At 39.0% G+C, this 14,934-nt stretch overlaps 1 protein-coding gene across 3 annotated transcripts in view; it reads right to left on the bottom strand.

Moving 5' to 3' along the window:
• The window catches only part of LOC126248377 (syntaxin-binding protein 5), a 1,030,224-nt gene that overhangs the window by 37,819 nt on the left and 977,471 nt on the right, over positions 1 to 14,934 (bottom strand). For all 3 annotated transcript variants that reach the window (XM_049949310.1, XM_049949311.1, XM_049949312.1), the window contains one exon: positions 2,609 to 2,704. In XM_049949310.1, the coding sequence (XP_049805267.1) occupies positions 2,609 to 2,704 (96 nt within the window). The remainder of the gene's footprint in view (positions 1 to 2,608; positions 2,705 to 14,934) is intronic.

The raw sequence follows: 14,934 nt of genomic DNA, 5'->3' as shown, positions 1-14,934 counted from the left end.
CGAGCAGCCAAGGTGGACACTTTCTCTTTGATCTGAATTTCCTGTATACAGCGTTCATCCTTGTAGATGGGACAGTCGCGGGAGGACACTGCATTGTCACCCTGACAGTTCACACAACGAGGAGACGGAGGTGGACAGTCACCCTCATGGGCGTCCCTGCCACAAGTGACGCATTTAGCTGCATTAGAACAAGAATGGCGGGTGTGATTAAAACACTGACACTGGTAGCAGCGCGTAGGTGTCGGAACACAGGGGCGAACAGAGATAACCTCATAGCCCACTTTGATGCACGAAGGCAGCTGAACACTATCAAAGGTCAAAAAAAGTGTCCAGTTCGGTACAAGGTCATTGTCGACCTTTCTCATGACCCTATGGACAGCCGTCATGCCCTGCTCAGCGAGGAAAGACTGAATCTCCTTGTCAGTCAATCCATTGAGTGATCTAGTATATACCACACCACGTGACGAAATCAAAGTGCGGTGAGCCTCCACCCGGACAGGGAACGTGTACAGGAATGTGGCCCGAAGGAGTTTTTGTGCTTGAAAGGTGCTCTCAGTTTCCAACAACAAGGTAGCATTACACATCCTGGTACAAGACTTGATAGGTCCGGCTATGGCATCTACGCCCTTCTGAATGACGAAAGGGTTGACAGATGAAAAATCCTTTCTGTCCTCATATCTAGAAACTACTAGGAACTTCGGGGCAGGTGGTAATACTTTTGTCACTGGTGGCTGGTCATGTTTCCATTTTTGGGCAGAAGACGAGACAGAAGAAGGAGAGAAATCCATTGTGGATGAATCACCCATGATTGCTAGCATCTCCGATGGTGCACTCCTTCCTTGTGGGGACCCTCTCAGAGGGTGCTCCCGCCTTAGGTGAATGTTTACACCTCAGGTCACACCTCCCAAGAAACGGATGGAGGGACCAATTGGCATGGTGGGAAGGTGTCAGCTCAGGGAGTCACCCCTCCCCGGGCCTGGCCTTTACCAGGGGGTACGTGTGTGCCTTACTTGTCTACCCAGGATGGGGAATTATGCGTTACCCCGTCACCAGCTACGCGTGCGAACGGGTGGGTCGGCCTTCAGGCACGCACAGGGAGGAAAGAAGATTTGGAAGAAAAAGGGAGAGAGGGAGAGAAAGGACAGACTGTCTCAAATGCCGAGGTGGAGACCATAGGGTGGGCAAGAAGGCAAGGAGAAGGAGGCAAGGAGGAGGAGGCAAGGTAAAAAGTAAGGAAGACAGTAAGAGAGGGAGAAGGACAAAGAAAGGAAACAAACGAAGGAAGGAAGAAACCAGAATAAACAAAAAACCAAAATGACCACAAATGTAAGTCATGGAACCATCCGTCTCCGGATGCAGGCGCAAACTACCCCCTTGAGGGGGAGGGACTCTTTTTAGTCACCTCTTACGACAGGCAGGATTACCTCAGGCCTATTCTAACTCCTGGACCCGCAGGGGGGTACCATTCTCTTGATGCCTGTGAAGAAATTTTGCATCATTTCCATGCTGAAGGTGATGCATTTCTAAGAAAATTGTTACAGTTGATGAGACTTAGGTCCACTATCACCAACCAGAAACAAAAATGTCAAGCAAGAAATGGTACTGCGGCTCATTGTCAAAACCAAAAAAATTCCACACTCAACTGTCTGCTCAAAAAGTCATGCTCATTCTCTTCTGGGATGCTAATGGACTAATTTTGGAGCATTATATGGATAGGGGAGTGAGAGTAACTAGTACTTTTTATTGAGACATGCTGAAAAATTAACTTCACCCTACAATCAGGAGTAAACGACAAAGACTTCTAACTTTAGGTTTATTGCTACAGCATGACAACACATGACTAAATACAGCTTGTAAAACAGCTGAGGCTATTCAGGAAATTGAATTTGAATATCTGGTACATCCTCTGCATTCACCAGACCTTAGTCCTATTGTCTCAGTGCGGCTGGTCCCGGCGGAGGTTCGAGTCCTCCCTCGGGCATGGGGGTGTGTGTTTGTCCTTAGGATAATTTAGGTTAAGTAGTGTGTAAGCTTAGGGACTGATGACCTTAGCAGGTAAGTCCCATAAGATTTCACACACACATCCTATTGTCTCATCTGTTTGGTGCACTCACTCAAAGAAGCAATGGGAGGCAGGCATTTCGAAGGTGGTGATGAGGTGAAAACCACAGTGTGCGACTGACTACACATGAGGCCAAAGTAATTCCTTCACTGGGGTGTCTACGTACTTCCAAAGTGATGGAATCCCTGCATTCAATGTCAGGGAGACTACATCAAAAAATGACTAAGTTTTTCATTCATTGTTACAATTAAAAATATTATAGCACTTTTAAGGTTTTCATTTGCATTACCCTTGTATCATCACTTCATGTACTATGTGGACAAATGTTCTATACTTTTCAAGCTGTTAAAATCTTGCTGAAATTTAGTAGGCTTATTAAACATACAGATTTGGAAAGACATTAATGGGAAGATAATGTTCTGTAGCTCTGTGTTACCTGAAACTTTTCTCGATTTTCTCCATGCTTGTACATGAAAAACAGAATACCTGGAAGCTATTTTTCACGTTACAAATGACAACAGAACACAAATTTGACTATTTACTTACCAAAACTCTGATGAAACAGTAAATTTCTGTACTTCTGAAGGAGAGCACAGATAAAGACCGTGGCCACGATTACTAAAGCAGAAAGTCCTTGCTATCCTGTAAAATAAATGAAAGCAAAAATAATATTAATCTGACTATGAAACAATTCAAATTATAGAAATGAGCGTGTACTAAAAGAAGAACTTTGCAAAAAATGACAAAACTTACACTAAGGATGGTACATGAAAATAGAAGCAGATATAAGACAACAAAATGAGCATAATAATACCCTTACATTGATGTGTAGAGACTTTATTGAAAGAAATAAGGCTTTTTTATTTACACTGACACAAGCTGCAATTTATGTATTAGTTTGTTTTTATAACAGAATAATATATGCATCACAAAAGAAACACATACAACAGATAAATGACTTCACACAACTGACAAATTTTTAAAATGAAAACAAATTTACCTACAACATGAATACTGTGAACAAAATTACCAGAAAGTGCATGCTCTTTGAAGTGGTGAGGGAGAAAAATTGTAATTACTGTAGCATAGTGCATACAGTTTTAATAAGTACGAATGTCAAATATCAGTTAGCATTAACAGCGAAGTCATTAATAACAGTGGTTTCATTAAGAAACATGTTTAGCTTTATATTAAAACTCTCAAAATATCCTTGAAACAGATGGAACCTACAGAAGTGGTCTAGTAACTACAATGAGATAACTGAATTATGACACAGCTTTGGGCAGACTGGTTAGGCTACCATGTAATCCCAACACCCCTCACCTCCAATTTATATTGACATTCACATAAATAGGTAACCATCTTAAAATAAAATAGTAATGCAGTTTTCTATGCAACAACGTACACATCGCTCAACAAACAGATATTAAGCAAACAACCTCACAAATCAGCAAGCATTATTAAAAAAAAAAAGAACAAACCATACTGAGCAATTTATTTGCAAATGGGCCACATAGAAGGATATCAGTACCACCATAAACCATACTGATTGATAGGAAATGAACAATACTGAATGCAAGTAAAGGAGCACTGGGCAGGAGAACAATATCTTCAAGAGGTTTCTGCAACAATACAGAGGTAACACGCAAAAACACAATGCAGCTATGAACTTTACCTTTCTTGTCCTTGTCCACAATTTTTCAGCACCTGTGTAACTAAACTGTATTATCATCTTGCCAATGTTCCACCCCTCACCTAATTACCATCTAATACACTAAATACTCCTAGCAAACATTCCCTCTTCTCCCAATTTTCTTTTTTTTTCCCCTAAGAGAATAAAAGTCCTTTTAATGAGGCAGCATCCTAAGTGTTTGCATCAAGTGAATCTTTAACAATGTTGCATAACTATAATCATCTTCTTCTGTATTTCTGTATCATATATAACAGTGAGTGGAGAAAACTCGCTGACATGCAAGGACCGTTTTATTGTATGAATGCATACTAAGGGCAGAGAGAGAGAGAGAGAGAGAGAGAGAGCACAAGCAAGAAATCACACGACTGAAGCTTGAGATTCTGGTTTGATTCTGTACATTCTAATGTGCACTTAACATTTCTGCATGCACTTTATAGGACTGTAACATGCAATTACACTTTTTTTCAGCATCTGCTGTGGCCTTGATCAAATTATTATACCATAGAACAATTGTAACATCTATCGTGCTTAATAATTATATAGAGGGTCACATGCATTTACACTGCTGTAGCTTTCAATTTTTATCCAGTTAAGATCTACCTTCACCTCATTTCCACAGAATTTTCATGCAGTTTTGGCTTTAAATATGTTTATTCAATTGGTCACTTTATTGGCCCATGCAAATATGCAACTGCGGTATTACTGTTTTCTACTTAGTTGCAAATACTAACAATAATAAGTTCTGCAATTTGTTTAAACTGAGACAAAACACATCACAAACAGTGCAAAAAAGAATTGAGACAAAGATCACCATAAATACATAACCCATTTAATCAACAGAAAAATGATTATTCATGAACTGATGTTCCTTTCAAATTACTGAGGCGTAAGATAGGTGGTCTGATTAATTTGTGTGTTTACGTAATTCTTTGTCTTCAATACTTGTTAGTTTGTAAATGAAAGGGGCAAAGTACATGAAAGGAATCCAAGGTCCAGTCACACTGCTAGCAACTGATGGTAGACTGGAGTCAACAACTACAATTATGTGCCGGTATTCTAGTGAAGCTGAAATATCTTTAAGTGGAGAGCAGATATCATATGTTGTAGTAAAGTGACCACTAGCAAAACTGTTCTTAAATTAATAAGATTACACTTCAAAACAACTTGGGTCAAACACATGTGACTATCCCACACAGAACATAAAACTAAACTTTTCCATTTTCATCAATTGGCATCTTAGTTTAGTCACTTCCTGAGACAGAATGTACATTGCTAATTCATCATTGGAGTTCCAGCAGAGATATTTGTATAATACACATTTTTTTGAAGGGACTGGGGTACAGAAAAGGAGAGAAAAAGAAGAGGATATGACTAAAATGAGGAAAACACTAACAGCACCTTTCCTTGAAATTTTAATATGACAGTATTATTTCTTGAGCTGAACTGGAGTGGCTCATGTACAGTGAACAAGAATATTTCTTATGTTCTCCAACACTACTATTCTTACATTAATGAAATACACTGGACGAAAAAAATGTGTCCAGTAGTGGGAGTGAATCACAGGTAACACCCATCCACAGGTTGTCTGAGAAGTCCCCTATACCCCTTTTGACATTGCACAATTAAAGAAAATAAATAACTGTTTCATTGTTATATCTGTTCTGAAGTTGGCAAAAAACATTATTGGCAGTACTGTATTGTTCTGTTACAGTTCTGTGTTGTTTCAGTTGCAAAGCCATGGCTGATGTGAGTGCACACACTTACATTGATGATGATTGATTAGCAGCTAGTATATGGTTACATAGACAACCGCTGACAGGGAGAATAGTGACAGACATAGTGAGTTTTTTTTTTTACAGATTGCTTTGGCCAGGTCCCACCTTGTAAAGCAACCCTGCTTGATTGGAAGTCATGTGCTTTTGTTTCAGGTAGTGTCAAAGACAGGCCACATACTGGACATAAGAAAACCCAAAAGGAAACATTTACCACCATCACTCAGTCAATTGAGAGATCTCCAGTGAAACCCATTCACAAAAGTGCAGCTTCACATATAACTGTCAACAATTCGTGCCCACATTGTAAATGGTTTGAAAAAGATATGATTTATACTGTTGTTTGTGAATGAATTATCCAGCAATAACATGGAGCAAGTGTAGCCTTCCACAATTAGTTGGCACAATTCCAAAATGCCCTGTCTCACTCAAGAATGTTATTTTCTGATGCATGTGCAATACAGCACAGTTCACACAGGAGAAATGTGGCCTTCTGGCCTAAGCAAAACCTCCATTATGTGCAAGAGTTGGAAAAGAACACACCTAATTTTATGATATAGGCTGGAATTTCATCACAATACTTGTCCAGACCACATTTCTCCAAAGGGTATATAAATGGAAATTCTGAATTGGACATATTGCAAACATGGTTAATACCTCAGGCCAAAGAAAAAGCAATCATGCATCATGTGTGAATACAGCTAACAGAGCTCCAGTACTCCTTGCTATACAGATTGGTGAGTTTTTTGATAAAGAATACTGATGCCACAGCTACAGGGACACACTACAAGTAGGGTAACAAGAGTGATCCACAGAACCACCATCCAAGATCTTTGATATCCATCTGTTGTATAATCTTGGAGCATATTCTGAGCTCTAACATAATGAAGTATCTCTACTACAATGACCTCCTCCATGACAACCAGAATGGATCCTGAGACCATCAGCCATGCAAAGTCCAACTCCTGTTCCTTTCACATGACATTCTCAAAACAATACATTAAAGCAGTCACACAGATGAAGTATTTCTTGACTTACAACAAGCATTTGACTCAGTATCACACCAACAATTGTTAATGAAACTACTTTCATAGGAGTATTAAACAAAACTTGTGGCTAGATTGAGGATTTCTTTGTAGGGAGGCTGATGCACATTATCTGGCTAGAGAATTACTGACAGATGTAGAAGTAACATCAGACATATCCCAAGGAAGTGTGTTATTAGCTGTGCTGCCCATGTTTCATATTTAAGACTTGGCAGACAATATTAATAGTAAACTTGCAATTTTTTGAGATACTTCAGTTATCTATAATGAACTACTGTCTGAAAAATGCAGCACAAATGTTCAGCCAGGTCTTGGTACATTTTCAAAGTAGTATGAATACTGGAAAATTGCTTTAAATGTTCAGAAATGTAAAATTGAGTACTTCACAAAATGAAAAAATGTAGTACCTGGGATTACAGTATCACAGCAGGGTATAACCATTTTTAGGACTGTGATGTGAATTCATCACATAGACTGAGTCATAGGTACAACAGATGGCAAACTTCAGTTCATTGGTAGAATACTGGGAAAATGCCATCAGTCTACAAAAGAGATTGCTTACAAAACACTCAAACAAATTATCGTAGAATATTGGTAAAGTATGTGTGTGAGATCTCTACCAAACATGATATTGAATGAGTTCAAAGTAGGGAAGAACAAATGGTCTAAGCTACATTTGGTCCATGGGAGAGTGTCACAATGCCAAAAAACCCAACGAGCAGATACTTGGAGAAAGATGCCAACTATCTCACAATAGCCTACTTCAGAAGTTTCAGGAATCGGTATTAACTGAGGAACTAAGGAACATACAACGACCCCCTACATATCACTCCCACAGGGACTCAAAGACAAGGTTAGACTAATTACAGCATACATAAATGCATTTGAGTAATAATTTTTCCCACTCTTCATATGTGAAAGAAACAGGAAGAAATACTACAACAGGGTACAATGGGAAGTGCACTCTACCATGCACTTCACAGTTGTCTGCATAGTATAGATGTAACTGTAAATGATGTGGAATAAAAATATTAAGTTCACTTGTGTTATATTTCACTGTAGTCCACATTTCATTACTAAAAATGGATTTGGAAGATATCAGGCTGAAACAAAAGTTAAGTCGGATTAATGAGTGTTGACTTATCTGCTTCAGTTGCTAGTTTGTATTACAACTGCTGATGACAGTTCAGCTACTGAATAGAGAAAAATAGAAAGAAAAATGTCTCATTGATGCCATTGTCATTTGGGACAGAACACAAGCTTCATTGGCAGATTGTTAGTGATGGAAATTGGCTTTTTTTGCAACCTCGGCATTTGCCTTAAGTAGTTTTGGAATATCACAGAAAATCTAAGTCAGGAAAGGGATTTTTTATCCCATGTAGCATTTCACACTATATTCAAATTAGAAAAGTAGGGCATGTACTTTCATTTATTTTTCAAATAATGATCATTCGTTTAGGAAGCTGGGAAGGAAAAAAGAGAATGAATAAAGATTTATATATAGAGAAATAGAGAGGCAATATACCTGTTGAACAACTTTAATATAAGGTTTATTAATCATGGAATATAGAAATACAAAACATTATCAAATGAGTCAAAAGTTGTCTCTGAAAACTGACAGCTAACTTTACATGCACAGAGTCAGGCTCAGGCATAGTCACATTCACATGCACATGCACATGCAAAAAACATTGCGGTATACAATATTCAATAGACTTTCATCACATGGCTCATTCAGACAAATGCTTGCTTTTAGAGTGCAGAAGGTTTTGTGCCCTTTGAGCAAAGCAAAAAATTTTGCAAGACACATGCAACTGATGCATTCTCAATGCCAAATTTCACAAGGTGCAACTGTTTCCTGAAATAAAAAAATACATTTCCAAGCATCACTTAGCTGAAACACCACATTCAGTTCACACTTTTACTCTAATAGCAGACTTAATTTCATGAATGTAGCATTTTCATCTCAAAGCTCAAGATAAAGATATATATCTGGGTCTTCCTAAAAACATAATCACCATTAATGCACATCTCCTGCAACAGGTTTATTAAAACTGACGTAAAATTTAGAGGAAAAATAGTTCTCAGTACAAAAACCTCAAAAAATGTAGTACCACTACTTTTTTTTGGGCAAGTTTTTACACTCTCACCATGTAAATTGTAACACTAACCAAATAACAAATTTTAATGTAAATGAAACATGTACTGTTAAAACAGTAGAGACACATATTAATTCACATTTCACCATGGAAGCATACATTACAGTCAGATGCCTTTAATGACTGTACACTACTGAGAAACTTTGTACTCCTCTAGAAGAGAAGAGGAAGCTAAGTTTATAGAGGATTACCCTTAGTTCCATTATCAAAAAATATGCTTGTAATTGTCTTACTTTTACAGACAAAACTTAGTGATGAAAAGTGAAATATTCCATATTACGTCACTGCAGAAGCAAGTGAGGACCAAAATCATTATTCACCAGTGGCCATTAGCAACTACGGTGATATGTGTAAGTATTACTTTGTAACAGCGATTTTTTTTTTTTTTCCCACTGTTCAGATATACATAGCAGACAGTCCAAGTATAGACTTGAAGTGTATGGATTCATTTTTGTTGCTACAGACAAGCAGTCTTGCCAAGTACTTTTGAACACATTTCTCAATAACTGTCTTGAGCAGATAGTTTGACAGCCCACACCCAATGGAAAAATTTTATACCTCGTTGCTACAAACAAACCTGACATTATTGCCAGTGTTGGTATAGAGACAGGAATTAATGACCATGATGTCATCATACAAATGATGATTACTGAAGTCTGTAAATCCATTGAGAAGGCTGAGAGATTAGTTTTGCTCAGATAAGCAGTTCTTAGCATCCCACTTAATGAATGGACATCATTCATTTCCAATATAATGGACATAGAGGTATTACATGCCAAGTTCAAATGGATTGTAAATTGTGCTCTGGAGAAGTACACGCTGAGTGATTGGAGTATGGACAGAAAAGACCCAGTGCAGTTTAATAACAAAATTCAGGAAATGTTGAAGAAGTGGAGAATGTTGCACTCTTGTTTTAAAAAAGAATGTACAAATGATGACAGGCAAAAGGTAGTAGAAATTTGTGCCTCTGTCAACAGATTGATGCACAAAGAATACAACTACCACCATCATACCTTAGCAAAAAGATTCTGCTGATAACCCAGCAAAATTCTGGTCCTACATAAAATTACTAAGCAGGTCAAAGGTTTCTATCCACTCATGTGTTGACCAGTCATGTGGCAATAAAAGACGGCAAAAGAAAAGCTGAAGTTTTAAATTTCACATTTAAGAAATCATTCATACACAATGATCATATGAACACAGTGCCGTCTGACTGCTGCACATGTTTCCATACAGAAGAAATAATACCTAACAGGCATCCCTGGTGTAGAGAAACAACTGAAAGAGTTGAAAACAAATAAGCCGCAGATCAGGATAGAATGCCAATTCAGTTTTCCAGAGAGTACTCCGCAACATCTGGCCTCTTACTTAGCTGGCATTTATCATGAATCTCTTGCCCAATGCTAAGTCCCAGGTAACTAGAAAAAATACAGTTGAATACTGCATATAACAAAGGTAGAAGAACAGGCCTGCAAAATTATAAATTAATATCCTCAACATCAGTTTGCTGCAGAAATCTTGAACATGTTCGCAGTTTGAATATAATAAATTTACAAACTGCCTATTGGCTTCTGTCTCGGGTTCTTCGGCCGACGTTCATCTAATGATTTTTCTGACGTTTCGCCAGCACGAGTGGCTGGCATTGTCAAAGCTTCACCCTCCATTGCCGGTGGTGAACTGGAGCCGAGCTCGCGGGCGCAGCCTATATGTACCTGGCGCGCCAACGTCCGAGGGCTTCTCCGCGGTCATTTCCGGTGCGGTTCTCCTCTTGCTACCTGCGACGGTCGTTCGCTGCAGTACGGGAAGCCAGGATCCGTTGACCTTAAGGCTTTCCTCTTTCTTGTTCAAACTGTTCGCGTGCTTTTGTATTTCTACAGCTTCTCTGAACAAGCGCGTGTGATAGTGCTTCTCTACAGCCAGAACTTCCGTGTCGGCGAATTTTATTACATGGTCGGTCTCATTCAGTGCGTGCTCTGCCACGGCCGATTTCTCCACCTGCCCCAACCTGCAATGTCGCTTATGCTCTTTGATCCTGGTGTTAATGGATCGTCCAGTCATTCCGACATAAACTTTTCCGCATGTGCATGGTATGCGGTATATTCCCGACATTGCAAGTGGGTCTCTTTTCTCCTTCGCCGATCTAAGACACTCTTTGATCTTCCTTGTCGGTTTGAAAATCGTCTTTACGCCATGTTTGCGCAATATACGGCCGATTCTGTCAGTCACTCTGGGAATGTATGGCAGAAAGGCCGTACCCGACAATTCTTTTTCCGGTTCCTTACTTCGCCGAGGGTTGGGCTCTGTTACACTTCTAATATAATTTGTGGAGTAACCATTGCTCCTCAGGACAGTTTCCAGGTGTTGCATTTCTCGTTTGAGGTGTTGCGGCTCACATATTCGTCCTGCTCTCGTTACGAGCGTACTAATCATGCCTCTTTTCTGGCTCGGGTGGTGGTTTGACTGTCGGGAATATACCGCATACCATGCACATGCGGAAAAGTTTATGTCGGAATGACTGGACGATCCATTAACACCAGGATCAAAGAGCATAAGTGACATTGCAGGTTGGGGCAGGTGGAGAAATCGGCCGTGGCAGAGCACGCACTGAATGAGACCGACCATGTAATAAAATTCGCCGACACGGAAGTTCTGGCTGTAGAGAAGCACTATCACACGCGCTTGTTCAGAGAAGCTGTAGAAATACAAAAGCACGCGAACAGTTTGAACAAGAAAGAGGAAAGCCTTAAGGTCAACGGATCCTGGCTTCCCGTACTGCAGCGAACGACCGTCGCAGGTAGCAAGAGGAGAACCGCACCGGAAATGACCGCGGAGAAGCCCTCGGACGTTGGCGCGCCAGGTACATATAGGCTGCGCTCGCGAGCTCGGCTCCAGTTCACCACCGGCAATGGAGGGTGAAGCTTTGACAATGCCAGCCACTCGTGCTGGCGAAACGTCAGAAAAATCATTAGATGAACGTCGGCCGAAGAACCCGAGACAGAAGCCAATAGGCAGTTTGTCAACAAGTGGCCACGAAAGCCTCAACAATTTTGTATAATAAATTTACTTAAGAAAGAAATCTTCTGTCCACAAATCAGCAGAGATTAGAAAGCATTGGTCATTCAAAACTAAGCTGACACTTTTCTCACATGATATCTTACAAATCCTGGATGTAGGGCAACAGGCAGATTCCAAATTCCTAGATTTCTGGAATTCATTTGACATTGGCGCCCCACTGCAGGCTATCGACTAAGGTATGAACATATGAAATAGGTTCCCAGATTGTCATGGCTCAAAGACTTCTTATGTAATAGAATTCAGTATGTTGCTCTCGACTGTGACTGTTTATTAGAGACAGGTTATCATCAGGAGTGCCATAGGGAAGCTTGATAGGACCACTCTTATTTTCTATGCACATAAGTGATCTGATGGACAGGCTGAGCAGTAAACTGCTGTGGTTTGCTTATGATGATGCAGTGTATGGGAAGGTGTTGAAGTTGAGTGACTGTAGGAGGATACAGACAAAATTTTTAGTTGGTGTGATGAATGGCAGCTTGCTCTAAACATAGAAAAATGAGTAAGAAAAACAATCCCACAATGTTCTAACACAGCATTAGTAGAGTACTGCTTGACACAATTGTGTCAATTAAATATCCAGGCATAATGTTGCAAAGTAATTTGAAATGCAACGAACACATAAGTACATTAACAGGGGTAGGTAAATGGTTGACTTTGGTTTATTGGGAGCATTTTAGGAAAGTGTGAATTCACCTCTAAAGCAGACAGTGTGTGGAACACCAGTGCAACCCCTTTCTCAAGTACTGCTTAAATGTTTGGGATCCCACCAGGTCAGGTTAAACAAAGACATTGAAGCAATTTAGAAACATACTGTTAGATTTGTTAGTGGTAAATTCAGTCATCAAGTGAATGTTATAGAGGTGCTTTGTGAACTCAAATGGGAATTTCTGGAGGGAAGACAATGTTCTTTTTGTAGAACCCTACTGAGAAAATTTTGAGAACCTTGCTGCTGAGCAATTCTACTGCTGCTAACATTATCTTTGTGACCATTACACAAAGTTTAAGCAAGAGAAATTGGGGCTCATATGGAGACAGACAGACAGACAGACGGTTGTTTTACCCTTGCTTTATTTGTGAATGGAATATGAAAGGAAATGACTAGTAATGCCACAAGGTACCCTCTGCTATGCACCAAATGGGGGCTTGCAGAGTATGCCTGTATGTAGATGTAGACTCATGGAAAAAATTATTGTACACAACCAGCATATCCAGTCTCATACTGTGTACATGCTGACATAAGGAATATTGTGCAGATACTGTTGTAATTCTAGAAAAATTGATGAATTTCTTCACGATGCGTGCTGTGAAACATTAATGATACAGTCAATGCCAGATCAACAAATAGTTTACTACCAGTTTGTTTGGGTCATACTGAAAATGAGTAACCACTATCAGCTACAAAGTGTATCGACTATAGTCAAATGGACTGTGTCACATTTAATGAAAATTTTCTCTGCCATCATTTGCTCTGTTGAGCAATAAGCCTTAGTAAAACACTCTTTAGCATTTTGGATATTGCCGACTGACCATTACATGAGCCATCAGCCACACTGCCTTGTTCTTATGAGAAACATGCAGATGAACTGAACAAACACTAAAGGAAAAGTAATCATAGGAACTTCAAGCAGCATTGTATGATTCCCCCCCCCCCCCCCCCCCACCCTCCCCCACCCCTTCTCCCCTATCCCACCATCCCCATCACATTTTTCCAGTTTGGTTGGCACCCTACTAAACCAACAGATTTTTTTCTGCATTCGTTATGCTTAAATGTGCCATTAAGTTGGCACCAAATGTATCATCATAAACAGTATCATATCTGACCAGCAGTAATAAATGGGGAAAGTAGCTATATCGTATTGTCAAAAATTGAGTACAGAATTTCTTTTCCTATGCAAGAAGTCTCTGTTATGAACACCAAATAAATTCCTTGAAGACAATTTATTTCATTGTTATGACATACTTATCATATTTCAAAGGAATACTACAAAATGATAAACAGTCGCCTCACTGATGGAATCAATTAATTAACATTATATGACACTGTATTGAGGTCCTTCAAGGAATAAGAGTGAGTAAACTGAATGTGCTGCTTCAATTTCAACCACTAGTACTAATGTGTACATCTTATCACTAATGTTTCAGCTGTAAATGTTTCATTATATATCATGCATTATCATCCTGGTGTACCTAAATTAACATACTAACAGAAACAAAATTCCTTTATAAAATTTTAACAAACCATGCTTTTACACTATACACATTAGTTACTACTATCAATGGTATTGCTTGACTCGGCAAGTCTTTTTTTCTCAGTCTATAATAAGAATAAAGTAATTTATTAGCTATTTTTTTTAAGAAAAGAAGTGCAATTGTGAGCAAACAAATGTTCTAAAATTAGTAAAGTGCAAGATTTTGTTATACGTATATGTAACTCAGCTCAAAACAAGCATGCATTTAGTGCTGTGGATACTTATTTTTTTTTTTTTAGAAATAATACATTTCTTAAAATTTTATATATATGTATATATATGCAAATCTGCATGCAAAATTAAATAACGCAACCTGTAACTAAATCTGAACTTCAACTAAGAACATAATCTGATAGCGTCCATGGCTGGCTTGAGTTACAAATGTGATATAAGTGTAAGTCTGAGTGGTGCTCCCCTTAAAGTTTTTGTATTTTGCTCTTATTAATATTCTGTATCCAGTCTAATAATTTTTACTATTGTCCTCACACAGCAATAAGCACAGTGCAAGATTTTACCTGTTTTAAGCCCAGAAATCTCTCTATTTTACCAACAGACATAATTTCTTGATGTACAGAATGTAAGCCGTATACTGAGGCTCATATATTCATCAGCCACTATCCCTCACCCAGATGTATGCTTTCAAATGTATGCCCTAGTTGGACTTTAAATGATGAATGCAGGTTCTGTTGAAAACAATCACATGCCAGAGAGATCATTGGAAACCTGAAACGATCTCCTTTTTTTCCAATAGCTACATAAAAATCAAATATATATTTCTATATATTTATCTATATATACAGAGGCCATCACTGCAAGAGGCTGTAGAGGCTTTTCAAATGGGCCAGTCAAATTTGTCACCAGTATTGAGAACACTGGGC

Source organism: Schistocerca nitens, chromosome 3 (genome assembly GCF_023898315.1).
Source record: "Schistocerca nitens isolate TAMUIC-IGC-003100 chromosome 3, iqSchNite1.1, whole genome shotgun sequence".
In the NCBI taxonomy this organism is placed as follows: domain Eukaryota; kingdom Metazoa; phylum Arthropoda; class Insecta; order Orthoptera; family Acrididae; genus Schistocerca; species Schistocerca nitens.
The sequence above is the reverse complement of the archived record's forward strand: the minus strand, read 5'-3'. Positions and strand labels throughout refer to the sequence as shown.